Below are 14,103 nucleotides of genomic sequence, written 5' to 3' on the forward strand. Positions count from 1 at the left end.
AAATTTCTTATTTTAGCCACCTTTCGGCTTCCCCCTGTTCCCTGGCCGGGTAGCGACTCGCCCCGTAGGGGAGGCCAACATCTCTCCCTGCTGTCCCCCCTTTTCTCCCTACCTCAAAACACCGAACCAAACCAGGAGCCCTATGAGCTCTGCTCTACAGTCAAAGAAATCCTGTTTCGTCTGCTTTCCCGCAATGCACTTGGCAGAGCCAATCCCTACATTCGACGGAGCTAGCTCCGCCAATGACGAAGCTGAAAATATGTTTAGACCTAAAGAAAAACAGTCTGTGTTGTGCCACTGAGCACGACCTTTCACATACTTATACGCGCGCCATTGGAGTTTTAGTACTGCGTATAGAACCAATTGCAAGCGCTGTGCGTTTCCGTTAGCGTTGCGTGCTCCACGCTGCGCATGTGTGTCGTCGCCATGCACCAATCCAAGACCGCAGTTTGGGCTCCACGCACGCGCTGTGTGGAGCACTCAAGGCAAAGGCACAGCGCTTGCGCAATACTTAGAAACTCTCTATTCTCCGTGTCAGAGTGCAGATTATTTTAACCGGAGGCGACAGACGACAAGGGGACGAGGGACAAAAAGACACGCGCATCGAACGCAGCTGAATAGATTTTATTAACACGTCATGTGCTAATAAAACCACTCTCTCACACGACCTTCACCAAGTTTGTACACGTTCACACATTCATCGTCACCCGTCACGTGTCCGTCGTCTCCGGTTAGAGTCATGTGTAACGTTAACCAGCTCGCCTGTTTTGTTAACCTTGTCTTCTATCAGAACGCAGACTTTTCTTTTTTAGGTCTGCTTATTTTTTAACTTTTTTAATTCCCTGAGATTGCAACGATTGGCGTTCCCAAGTGCAACGAAAGAGACTTTTTTTTCCTTGAGTGTATAATGTTTGCTAAGAAACGTTTTCGTATAAATGTGTGAGCTAACATGAATTATTCGTTAGCAGGTGCTACACAGACGCGGGCAAATAACAACGTAATTTCCCGCATTAAAAAAAAAAAGAAAAAAAAGAACAGAAAATCTTTTTTTTTTTTATTCTTTTATCTTTTGCAGTCGGTTATTTTGGAGGGTTGTGTGGGTGAAAATTAGAGGCCCCCACCACGGGCATAGATGCAAATAAACACAATGCACGAGATAATTTACACCTAAAGCCTAGGTAAAACATCGAGCATAATCATATAAATAAAAATATAGGGTGTTTTTTTTAAGCTTTACATATTTGTGTAAATAAGGCGTGAAAGTTACACTTATGCGGTTTGTGCAAGTGAGCTATATGGCCAGGGGGAAATTATGTGGGTGGCCAACCTTTGCGAAAAGTCGGCTAATTAAATAAAATTTGTTAATTAACTTTTTACTTAGTGAAAATAGACATGCTTCCAATTAGAAACTTACTGAGCGTCATCGAAAACCACTGAATCAACTCTTTTTAGAACGACTTGAAGCTCGTGGGAAACTCGGGGGCGCGCCAAAGTTGCCACTCATGAAGCAAGCGCAAAGCTAGCAGTGGCGAGCTGCGGATGATAAGGTTATCACCACGTTCCGCCACTGCTAGCTTTGCGCCTGCTTCACCAGTGGTAACTTTGGCGCGCCCCCGAGTTCCGTTCTAAAAAGAATTGATTCAGTGGTTTTCGATGATGCTCAGTAAGTTTCTAATTTGAAGCTTATGTCTATTTTCATTAATTAAGAAGTTAATTAACGAATTTTAATTAATCAGCCGATTTATTGCAAAGGTTATCCACCCACATAATGTCCCTCCACCGTATAACTCACCTGCACGGCTTTTTTAAACAAATCTGGAAAGCTTAAAAGAAAAAAAGAACACCCTTCACCGGTCTAGTACTTCGAAAGCAGCTGACACGTTTATTGCGGCCAAGCATGCGAGTATCTTACAATATGGTAACCGAGAGCTTAAGAAGCGCAGGGGGGCGTGGCAAGCACCACATTGGCACTGGGGTATTAGCGTATAGCGTCGAAGAACGAATCGCAATATAAGAATCCTGAACACCATAGGCCACGTTGTGCGTTTTCTAACCTGACAGAGACTATAACCATAACACTCCCTATGGTGTACATTAAAAGAAAAAAACAATTGTTAACTTTTTCTTTTTCCTTTTTTTTTCCTCTTTTTTTGTGTGTGTGCGTGGTTTGGGGGGGGGGGGGGTGGACAGGAGGAATAGATGAACGACTTGGTTTGAGGCGGGTAAATCAGAATGCGACACGCTTACTGAGGTGCGCTTTGTTTTGCAGATACTTCGAAGCCACGTCATGGTTCGTGTGGGTGGCGGTTGGGACACGTTGGAACACTACCTCGACAAGCATGACCCTTGCAGGTGCAGATCAGGTAAGCAAGCCGGCATCAGAGACGAGAAGCGATGTTGGAATCGCTCAAAAAGAGTGGCTATATTGAAAATCATAGTGGAGGGCAGGGGTGGCCAAAATGCGGCTCGCGGCTCCCCGAAAAGACCCCCCTCCCCTCCCCGGGCAATATCAAAACAAAAAAGATACAAAAAAAAAAAAAAGTCACAAAATATTGTCGATAGTCAAATCGACGTACAAATACCAGGCATTCTTCTAAAATGTGAAGGCCGTTGAATCAAAAGAGCGTAAAGGCGCGTTCCCACCGGCGATGCGATCTGGTCGCGCGATAACTTTCATCGCAAAAGCGACCATCACGGGCAAAAAGCGACGCGATTTGAGCAGTCGCTTCTCGACCCGACTTTTTTGCGATGCGATCTAGTCGCGGAGCGGCTGAGCCAATCAACGGCGTTCGGAGCGAGAGTTCTCGAGAAACGACTCGCCGACGAAGGCGCTGGACCACGACCGTTGGACTCGCTTATCGCGCACGCCGGTGTGATCATCTAACTTTTTTGCGATGCGATCGATCTAGTCGCATCACGCGACTACTTACATCGCCGGTGGGAATACGCCTTAAGACCCTGACAGACGAACGCCCTGCTCAGACGCTGAGTTCTGCAACGTCGTCATTCGAGACGATCCTCATGGCGCTTGTTTTACGAATGGGAACGCATATTAAGAAAACATAATGGCCAATGGCGTTATTGGAGAAATTCGTGTTGGACACCAACTAAAATAAAAGAAACAAACCCTGCCCTTATTACTGCGGCTATTTAGTCAAAATGGTTATTTTTTGTGGTTCTTCGTATCGTATATGTCCGTCTGGCCGCCCCTGGTATATATTGTCCACGATGAATATCCGCGCATTAAACGAGCCGGAAAAATTGCCGCCTGCACGTAGAAAGCTCAAGATTTCACCGAATGTTGATTGGTGTGGTGGGTTTTATCCGGTGGATTTTCCAGGTGTGACTCCCTTCCCCTTCGAAAAAAAAAGACCAACAAACTTGCCAGGGGCCACAGCGGACATGTCCGCAGACGACCGGGTTAGCGATGGTTGTAACGCATGGCGCCGTCTCCGCTAGGTGAAGTGCGCCATTTAAAGAACGAAAGAAAAAAGAAAGAAAGAAAGAAATGAACACAATGTCTATACTGATGGGCAATGAGATAATCGCACGATTTTGACACAAATCACTTTTGAGTGCCCTGTAGGAACAGTAGAATTCATCAGCTTATAGGAGAAGGAAAAATGGTGGTGTTTTCACGCGGATTTGCCTTAGAGATCCTAGGGTATGACAAGATGGCATGGTATCTCTGATTAATTTAGTGGGTGAGTGGCGTTTGGCGAATCTGTTACCCTGTTACTTTTGTGAACTTCTGGTTCTCTCATGCTCCGCCGTTCAGAAACGACGTTCTTGCTGCGCGTACGCTCGCGCATATGTATAGGATCGGAGAAGTTTCAAACCCGTACCATTATCTTACTTGCGTCTCATCGCCGTCGTTTCCATCTGTTAAGAGAAATGTCCCAACAAACTGGAAGTTGGCAAACGCCGCTCACCAATAGGGGTATTCACTGGACTCTATATTTGAGGGCGCCATTTAAAGCGCATGCACAGAACGAGCTCACATTGATAGGCTGCTAAGACCAACGTTACTGGAGCAAACTCAGTTTCGCAGCTCCGTATTCTCGCCTGCGGACGCGAGTGGCCCAGGTGGCGGTCACGAGAACTAGTGGCGCCGCAGTCGGATCTTACTTCCCTGTCTCGCGCGTCGTCTGCTACCAACGTGTTGACAGCTTCCTTTTCTTTTTATTTTCTTCCTTAGTTTTTTGTTTTTTTTTTACTTCCATGTGTATATTGGCAAAAAAGATGATGCGGGTGAAGTGTAATACACCACAGAGTTAAGAGTCAGCGCATTGTGAGTGTTCTTTCTTTGAGTGTATGAAATCTATTTTTGTGTGCATCTCTGTCCCTGCGCTGTGAAGTGTTAGTATGAATCACCAACTCGCCCAAGCTCAAGTATTGCTATTCAAACTTGGCGGGCTAGACGATCCGGAAGTAAGACTCGACTGCAGCGCTGCTAGTTGTCGTGAACGCCACTGAGCCCACGTCGCAGGCGTAGCTGTGAAGCCTGCTTCAGACAGTTGCGTTTGACTGCGTTTGACTGCGCTGCGGCTGCGAGAAACCAGTACATCACTGCTGCTTATATCGCGTGCCAAGATGATTCCTTGAATAGAATTCCACGCTTCATACGAAGCACAGATGTGCCGGTGACTCGCTTTTGGTTTTTACGTGTCACAGTCAATAGGGAGTTTTCGTAGACCGTTTTCGCCACTCCGCAACGCCCTCCGCAACCCGCTACGATACCCGGAACTCTACAGCCAAGGCTATCGGCGCGCAGGCGCAGTAGCTACTTCTTCGTTGCGGAGGGCTTAGCGGAGGAGGAAACGCGGTCTACGAAAACACCCTATTAGCACTCAAACGCAAGCGTCTGAACCGGCCTTGAAACTGAGCTTGCTCTAGTGACGTTGGCTAAGACTAACAATCTTGGGTGTGGAATGCACGTTGCCAAAGGACTGTTGAAGCACGCCGTCAGCACACGCGCTCAGCAGTCGCGTGCACAACTATGGCCGCTAGTGAATACTCCCTATGGACTGATCCAGAGCCGTATATGTAGAGAGTTTGGTCAATGGGAGGCGCGGGCAGAGCAGGGCGTGCGGCGGACTCGGAAAGAGGGCTTGGCATGCTCTCTTGACCAACCAGAAGCCGAAAAGAATCCCCTAACGGTGGTAGCGAGAAACAGTTCTGATCAAAGGTGTATGTTCGTATATGGTTTTAATAAGCGCGTAAGAGTTAAGTGGAGTAACTTTTCGTGGTTGAAGATAGGGTGCGCGTGTTGTTTTGATCATGATCATGGAGAAAGATGTAAGAAACGAATGCGCCACTCAAGTCTGTTTTGCGCGGACAGAGTGTGACCGCTCGGACGGCAGATTCCCGGCCCTCGGCGCTTGGCGTACGAATTATGTCGATCGTTCCGCTAGTCGCACTCTTCCACCATCATTTCGGATGAGCGTGATTGAAACATCACGTGTACCATATTTGCAGCCATCGAGAGTTACTCTAATGCAGTTATCAGGTTTGTTTTTCGCGACTACCGCCAGGGTACTATTTCCGGCTTCTGGTTGGTCACATTCAGACTTGTACCGTACGCATTACAAGTAATCAAATTACTTGTAATCGATTACTTTTTGGAGTAATTTTGTAATCAGTTGATTACTTTTATTAGGCAGTAATCGCAAGAGTAATCTGATCACTTTTTGAAGTAATAAAATTACTTGTAACCGTCCACGGGAACCCCCCCCCCCCCCCCCCCGCCCCCCGGCACACGCCTTTTTTTTTATGAAATTAGAAAAATAAAATTTGCTTTTTTTTTTTTCGAACGGAAAAAAGGAAGATTTTTGCGGAGCTGTAGGAAACGAGGTCAATCTCTTTCTATGTACAGTTTCTGTGGAATGTCCGTTTTCTTTTTCGAGCTGGGACTGGGAGTGGGAAGCCCCAGGAAAGCCACAGTGCGTGACAAAGGCCATTCAGGGCGAAGTTTGAGGAAGCAGATATAGCTTTGTGAGTCCTTCCTTCAAACTAGCCCCCTCATGCACACACACACAGAAATAAAAAAAATAAAAAATCTTGCTTAGTGTACCTACTCGCAGCCCGTAGGAGAACCAGAAGCGAAGAATGCATAAAGCGGATGCAGAATATAACAACGGCAGTTGAAATATTTCCCCATTTCCCTTACGTGGTCTTTGTGACAAGCAATGTTTCGAGTTGAGAAGTGGTCGGGGCGATCTCTTCCGCTAATGGATACTACACATGATCCGTTTCAAATCCTGGAGCTGCTGCTTTTTGTATAACATGCGAGCTCATCCACATATGAATAATAATATGAGCGATGCAAACTTTGAGCGACAATCCTTGCTTAAAGATCTAGAACCCCTCCCCCCCCCCCCCCGCTTCCCCCCTACACACACACACACACACACCGGCGAACGCCCAAATCATTAAACGTCTTCAAACGAATTCTATGCTTGTGTCCGCATTGTGAAAGTGCAACGACCACGAAGAGGGAGCCAGTTTTTCTTCCTCGATACTTGTGCAAATGTGAAATATAGGTTGGAAGTAGTTCATTGGTTATGAGCGCTAAAGACGTGTCTTCACACAATAAAGTAATCGGAAAAGTAACGATTACTTGTTTAAGTAATGTCCAATTACTTTTGCCGTCGAGTAATCAAGTAATCTAATTGAATACTTTTTAGCCAAGAGTAATAGTAATTGTAATCGATTACTTTTTTTTAGTAACGTGTACAAGACTGGTCACATTCGAATTTCTGAAGACGCCCTGGAACACGCCCAGCCCGCTTTCGGCGAATGGCGCCTCCTCATTTGTCTCCTATACTTCCCAACGAATGGCCAAACTCTCTACATATACGGCTCTGGACTGATCTCGCTAAGCGTTCGACGCTTGCGAAACGCCGCCATAACTGTAGTTCATAGGACGCAGACGCCAGTTCACGAGACAGCTCGTGCCGCCTCGTGCTCTGCACGCACCGACCCTCAGCGGGGTCATCGCTCGTGCAGAAAGACCACAGGCCCCACGGTGCATGGCGGCAGCAGTGGCGTAATGAAACTGGCTGTGAGATTGGACTATTCGAAGTTTGAACGGTGGTGCAAAGGTGTGCTCTCGGGGGTTACGATCTGTGCTACGCACGCTAAATGACTCGGGTTACCACTCGCTCTGCACTGGCCAGATAGTCTTTTTAGGGTGCTCAAACAGAACTCCGAAGTAGAAAGAGAAACGCGAGGAGCACGTGGATATTCCATCGCTCGGAAGAAGTGTGTTTCGGCGTCTCGTCGCAGCGAGGCGCCCGTTACATGACTCTCCTCTCATCCGTTGTCTGCCGCTCCACCATTTCACTTTCGGCGGCCGCGTCTCGTGGCGATCTGCCAGGCTTTGTCAGTATAGAGGAGGCTATGGTTCAACATAAGGTCTGTTCGATTCGACCAGGAAGTTCTGAACCAGTTCTGTCCGAGTTCAGAGGAGTGCAGGAGTCGTGCAGCGGCGGTGCAGAACCAGTGCAGCCGCCGCGCTAGGACTGGCGCTGTGATCGCCTTTCCGAGCGGAAACGCAAGGTGTCGTCTGCATCTGTTGGCTCTTGTTTCTTCACGCCACGTTGTATGCTACATTTAATTAGTTGCGGTTTGATGAGACCATTCGTGTTTCTTTTAAAGTATTATAACCGAATCTTTTCTGTGAATATTTTTTTTTCGAGTGTACTAAAAACGTTTTCTGCGCGAAATGTGTTTCTGTCTGCATTTTTAACGGCCGTTCGGTTCCTGTCGTTTCCCTAAGCGTTCGTGTCCTTCACATTCATTTAGCAATAGTAGAGTCACTCCAAGTCTTTGGAGTTTCGCATTTCGACGATAGGTTCGCGGCATCAGGATGATTTTCCGTCGGGAGTCAGTGGTGGCGGTCACCTCAAAGACGAAGGCCTGACGATAGCGTTTTGGCCACAACAGTTATCGACCGTAACTTTGGCGTCAAGTTGAAGCGTTTATTCTGATTCCCAAGAAAGACCTGCGTGGAACTACCAAGCCAATTCCGATTCCCGGCGTTTTTCTCATGCCCGTTAGTGGGCGTCCACAGATACCAGCGGACAAAGCATGCAGTATTATGCTCAGCTACTGGGCATGCGAGGGCCAATGTACTAAATCCCAGACATCTGCAATGTATCGCAGTCGTCAGTATGCATCCAAGAGCAACTGAAGTCTGGGACGATCAAGAGTGCAATACCTTTACCGTGTCTGTAAAGAAGAATATCAACACTTTGGATCCCCACATAGCATCAAACAGAAACAATTTACGTGAGCCAACATTTCAACACTTACCACCGGGAGCCAAACCTACACGAGCAGGTGCCTAAAACGCTTTCAGAATATCATAATCAATCATATTCCTACCCTCGGTTATAATCTCAATTCCGCGTCCACTGCGGGTACGTTATTATCATAAATGAGAGGAAACGCAACCTCCGTATCGGCGTTATTCTTACACATCGCAGACATTTGAGCAAGAGCTGCGAAAAAATGGCACCGCGAGCAGAGACGGACGAGGAGTGTCGTCTGCTATCGCCGTCTGCTCTTGTCGTCTGCTTCTGCACGGACGCTGAACTGACTCCGGAGCCGGTGCAAGATTTTGAGGAACTGGGTCTGAACTCGTTCAGAACTGGGATGAATCGAACGCGCCAGTGCAGCGGCCGTACAACTTCCGGTTGAATCGAATGCGCCAGTTCCTGCACTGCTGAACTAGTTCAGCCAGTTCGGGCGAATCGAACAGACCTATAGTAGAACATTTACTTCTGCACTGGTACTGGTGTTGTGTGGCACCATGTCATCGCATGTACTTCGTTCTTATCGTTATCTTATCGTTATCTTATCGCCACGACCACGAGAGCTCGAGGTTGCTGCTTTGAACCGTTCTTCCGCGGAACGAGCACTCGCGCTAGAAATGCACGTCTCAAATCCAGGTGCGCGGGCTAGCTCGCGCTTGTAGCTTTGGCGGCGGTCTCTGCTGAAGAACAGAAGATAGCAACAGGAACTGCAAGCGCTTAAATTTTGCTTATTCACAAAAAGTCCCAAGTGAGAAATTATGAATACTATAGTTCAGGTTTCGTTCTTGGTGATAATAGCTAGTCGCGAGAGTATTCGAAGTTGGTACGAGGTTCCTTTTAACGTTTCTGGGAGTAATGGTTAATAAATTTTATTTCCGCAGACATGACGTTTAATTAATGATATGAAATGTCCATAGAAAAAAGAACGAATATATATTAATGTTCATTCAAAATTTAGTAATCTAAATATTTATGGCTTAAAATTTTGCTTCCAAAATATTTTAGGTCCTACCTCACAAACATGTCCTTTCAACAAATACTGCGCGGAAAGCCTTCCGAGTGTGTTTATTACAAGAATATCAAATTCACATTGGAACATGCCATATTCGTGTTATAGAGTGTGTGGATGTTAATTATTAAAAAAAATACTTTTATGGCAAATTCCTTTCTTCGTCACGAATCCATGGAAATGAAAAACCCTGACAAAAATAAAACCTCGTATGAAAGTATAGTTCACACGAACCACTAAACTCTGCCCAGTGTTGATCAATATTGATGATTGAATTTAAAGCGAATTTTGCTCCTACCTCGGGCAAATATGTTTTCTCTAACGAAGAAACCCCGTTTTCTCTAGGTCACCGGACATCAACTTCAGCAAAACTGACCATGACACCGGGGAAGACTGGAAGTCCCAGCATGCAGGTCACATACAATAGGTAAGACCTATTAAAATTCCTATTAAATAAAGCCCCCCCCCCCCTCCCAAAAAAAAGAAAAAAAAAGGAAACGAAAAAGCGTTTACACGGTACGCTAATTGTGGTATGTTTGAATCTGATCAAGAATATAGCTGGCATTGAAACGTCGATGAGTGGGGATGATGAACGTCTATGTTGATATTTTTATTCGTGATCTAGATATTTGAGTACTACGTAAAAGGGGGGGGGGGATCGTAGTTAAACGTTGATTGAACGAATGGGTGCTGGGCGGTAACTATTTTATATGGACCAGTGTTGATGAAGATAGGATTGATGAAGTTACCATACTGAAAAAGGGAAAAGGGGGTGGGAGGGGGTGGGGATAGAAGGATAGAGAAAAAATACCCTGTGATGACTTTAACTTTGCTTTTGAAGAACACATACCTTTATTTAGGAGGTAATTAATTTTCTTTGGTGGAACATGGCTGACCTATTTAAAAAGATACTATCAGTCCAGTTAGTTCTATCGATAAATGGGTATGAATATTTGGTATGAGAGAAACCAGTGTGTATGTCTTAGGGTGGGCATTATTCTAACAGATGTTATGCTGTACGGTCAGGTCACCTGACCAAGCAGGTTTGCATTATTTCTGATCCTTTCTAATCGCGCTTATTTTCATTTCGCAGACCTCCGGCACCGAGCTACCCGTACGGCAACACTTCACCCCTGATGTCCCGCAGAAGCCTGCCCAACAACGCCTCACTTCCCGAGCATGACAGAGACATGACGCCTTCCAGAATCTCGCACTACAGCGACGACTCGACCAGCTCCAGCAACGGGTCGGGCGCCCCCGCCGACAGCAGCAGCGAAACTTCAGAGGGGGACTTCGCCAAAAACACGTCGGGCTCCCGCAAGTGTTCCCCCCGAAAGATTGCCAAGACCGGAGGCGGAACGCCACAACACGGAGAGTTTAACAGCGGCTGGAAGATGTCCCCGGACAGGCCAGACTCCGGCCTGGCACACGACCTGTCGGAAACCAATTCTACAACATCTGCCGACGAAAGTTCGGTGGCACCGCCAGTGTCTCCGGCCAAAACTAACGGTTCCGCGGCACCCAAGGGCCTTACAAACGGCAGCTCCAAGCAACAGACGACGGCCAAGTCCAAGATACCGCATCTAGCTGCACCGCATCGAGCCGTGAGCAACGAAACCCTCAACAGCAACGGGATCGCAGCCCATCCCCAGACGAACGGAAGACTGCGACAGTCATCCACTCCTCCAAGTGCCAACTCCAGGCGGCGATCTGTGGAGGCGGCGTTGGCTACCTTGCCGAGGTCGCGGTCCCACAGCAGCGAGGGCAGTATGACAAACGACAAGGCCTTCTTGACCCGCGGAACTGTGGCCAGGTGTTCCTGGAGGAGTCCTCCAACGGTGCGGACGTCCCGCGCTGACAACGGTTTTGCTTCGGGCAACAAAACATGGGCCTTCCGGCAGCGCTCCTCCAGGCCGGCCATCAGCGCTGACCTCTTCAGCCCCCCTTCTACGTCTCCAAAACGAAGCGCCTCCAACGGCGCGAGCCCGACCAAGTCCCAGAGGCCCAACGTCATCTCACCCCTGCTTCAGGAGTTCCTCTTGGACAAGGACCTCGATTCCGACGACAAGATCTTGAAGAAGATGGAGTGGATGGTGAGACGGTACCGCGAAGGAATCGGCAAGCACGACATGCTTGGCGAATGTCACGGCGAGGACGACAGGTGTGCGAACGATGGCCCTAGGATGGCCCACACGGCGCCCACGTCACCGGACGGCTTCTGCAGCCCTCCTTGCCGGAGGCGGGGCTCCAAGATTCCCATGGCTACTTATTACGACAGGGATTGAGTTTGCGTTTTAGAGTGAAAGTGTATAGCTCTCGAATGCGTTTACTGCGGAGGCCCAAACGACCTAACGAATGCCTGAGACTATATACCTCAGTGCGATGCGCACAAAGCACCGATTGTTATTTCCGAAACGTTTTCCCCACCAACAGGCATACAAAAACCACCACACTGCGAACAAAGTTGGACGAGGGCAGTGGTCTGCTTTCGCACAGAAAGCTCGTGTCAGTGGTCATTTAGCCATTGGTTGGCTGCCATCCGTCATTGGTTTATTCCAATACCACCCAGAAAGCAATACCTGCCCGCCCCCTTCCACAAAAATAACAACAACACAATAAATAGTGGGTTTACAAGCGCCACCAGCGCGTCTTGCAGCGTCTCAGAACTATTGCGACGCAAGCACTTGGTGACACCAAGATGGACGCGTCTGCCACTTTGCGGCGCCTCTCGTTGAGCTTCAGCGCGTTTGCAGCTTGGGGCGGGTCGGTCGGGGATCCAGGAACGATGACGTGCATGTCTTGTCTTCTAGGTGGTATCTAGAGTCACTGAAAGTTCTAAGAGTACCGAATTCCATTCAGTCCGCTTACCGGAAGTAGGTCCCGCAGAATCCAGTTATGATTGGCTGGTTTAGCCTGTGGCGGAAGTTATCAGTCGGCCATTTTGTGGATCGGCCCAAAACAACAAAAGAACGGATGCAAATCGTTTCTGCATTACTGCGGCTATGGTGGGTACGCACGCGTGGGAGCTCTGGGCATCGATGAGTTAGTAACGAACGGTTGCGCTGGTGCTGCGTTTCAAACTCCACGCCTCAGACGCTAAGCCTAACACTCGATTTCGATGTGTTTCGAGACGAGAGAGACGAGACAGCAAGGGGCAAGTCACGCACCGCTCGGAACGAAGGAAATAACTTTTTAAAAACAAACCAGTGTCGCCACGAACCAGGAACGTGAATTGAAGAGCTCACATGAGAACGAACGCTACACTGTACGCGCTTCGCTTCGACCGCACAGGGTAGCGCCATATTGGGGATCGCGACTGCTACGCCGCGACTCGGTTTTGAAGCGAAGCTTGGGAGTTTCGGTACACTGGGAACGTTCAGTGCCTCTGGCGGTATCGGTTTAGCTGACCACTGGTAGACTAGGAGATGTCGATCCGCATGAATATCACCGACAAATATAGTCTTGAGTACGTTTCAGATTGAAGGAAAGAAAGCAATTAAACGGTAGTATATCGAAGCGATTAAGACATGACCTAGTGAACATAAACACCTGCACAAGAGCATAAAGTTCATTTGGAAAGCAAGCTATATCTCCTGATTCACGAGTAACGATAACTAAGTATGTATAAACTGTGTAGATATATTTTGACATCTATTTTGAAAACAAAACAAAAATGGAGCGAAGTGCGAACTCAAAGCAAATGTAATGGCAGGAAATCAAACTTCGAGTCTGAACTGCTAAAAAAAAAAAAAAAAGAAGAAAAAAAAAAGCACGATAACACTTTGTTGTAAAGACAAAAGCCACAACCAGCGCAGCATCTAACTTCATGAAGTTTTCTACCCCCTAAGTTGGGACAACATAATCATTGTCTATGTATTTCATCGTTTTATTACACTCTCATTATTTTTTAAGAACATTTTTTTTCCATTCTCTAAAATTCGCTGCATACCATTCTAGTCTGCAACAAGAACGTTTCGTGGCGACTCCACATGGGCTCATACTGTTATCGAATCAATGTAGGATAAAATTAGATATGGCGCATATTATTGACTGAGATAAAATATATAAAGAATATATATGTACTTGTAAACTTTCGTAATAGATGGGGACATACAAACTCGAACACTATAGGTGAAGAATTCAACTGAGAGAACCTCTTCCACACGCCTTACGATATCTCAGACTAGACCTCCGAGCTTAGGAAACCATTATTTCTAGCATTTTTCTTTTGTATATACATATATTACGAGCTGCTACTGGCAGGCGGAAGAGAGGTGCACTTGTTGATCCTCCTGGCAGCCTGCTGAGTGAGGGTCGCGAGCACTTAGTCGGGGACCGCGATACAAAGCGCCCCTGTTACTTCGCATGTCTTCGCTGCTATCATTAAAGGCTTGAGCATATACGATGTGAAGTTTACTGTGCACTTCGTTACTATCAATGTTATATGTGCCTCGCTGTTACCTATCTTGCAGCTGTAGAATGTAAATAAAAGAGTTCTGTTTTATAACAACGTGTCACTGTGTCAGCTTTATAGAGGTCATGCAGAGAGAAGGGGCGGGCACCGCTCTTCACCGGTATTCACTGGTGCCTAAAGAGGTAGTATAGTTTTTTTGTTTGTTTCTTTGTACTACCGTAAGAGTGTTATCGTTCCTAAGACCTACAGAAAACGAACCATATGGTGCCAATAGACTATCAACATTCCTGATAAGTTCCCAGCCCAGACCTGAAATGGCGGTAACTGTGATTCAAACTGTATTTAGTAAGCTCCCTTTAAGT

The 14,103-nt window shown here is 47.1% G+C and overlaps 1 protein-coding gene across 1 annotated transcript in view; it reads left to right on the plus strand.

Annotated features, from left to right (window-relative positions):
* Nucleotides 1–13,834, plus strand: part of LOC8038594 (GAS2-like protein pickled eggs) — a 484,840-nt gene extending 471,006 nt beyond the window's left edge. Inside the window, exons 3-5 of the mRNA XM_042290727.1 lie at nt 2,270–2,363; nt 9,673–9,754; nt 10,421–13,834. Of these exons, the coding sequence (XP_042146661.1) occupies nt 2,270–2,363; nt 9,673–9,754; nt 10,421–11,612 (1,368 nt within the window). The 3' untranslated portion in view covers nt 11,613–13,834. The remainder of the gene's footprint in view (nt 1–2,269; nt 2,364–9,672; nt 9,755–10,420) is intronic.
* Nucleotides 13,835–14,103: the final 269 nt, after the last annotated feature.

This window comes from Ixodes scapularis, unplaced genomic scaffold (genome assembly GCF_016920785.2).
Source record: "Ixodes scapularis isolate PalLabHiFi unplaced genomic scaffold, ASM1692078v2 PGA_scaffold1__304_contigs__length_218370807, whole genome shotgun sequence".
Classification (NCBI taxonomy): Eukaryota; Metazoa; Arthropoda; class Arachnida; order Ixodida; family Ixodidae; genus Ixodes; species Ixodes scapularis.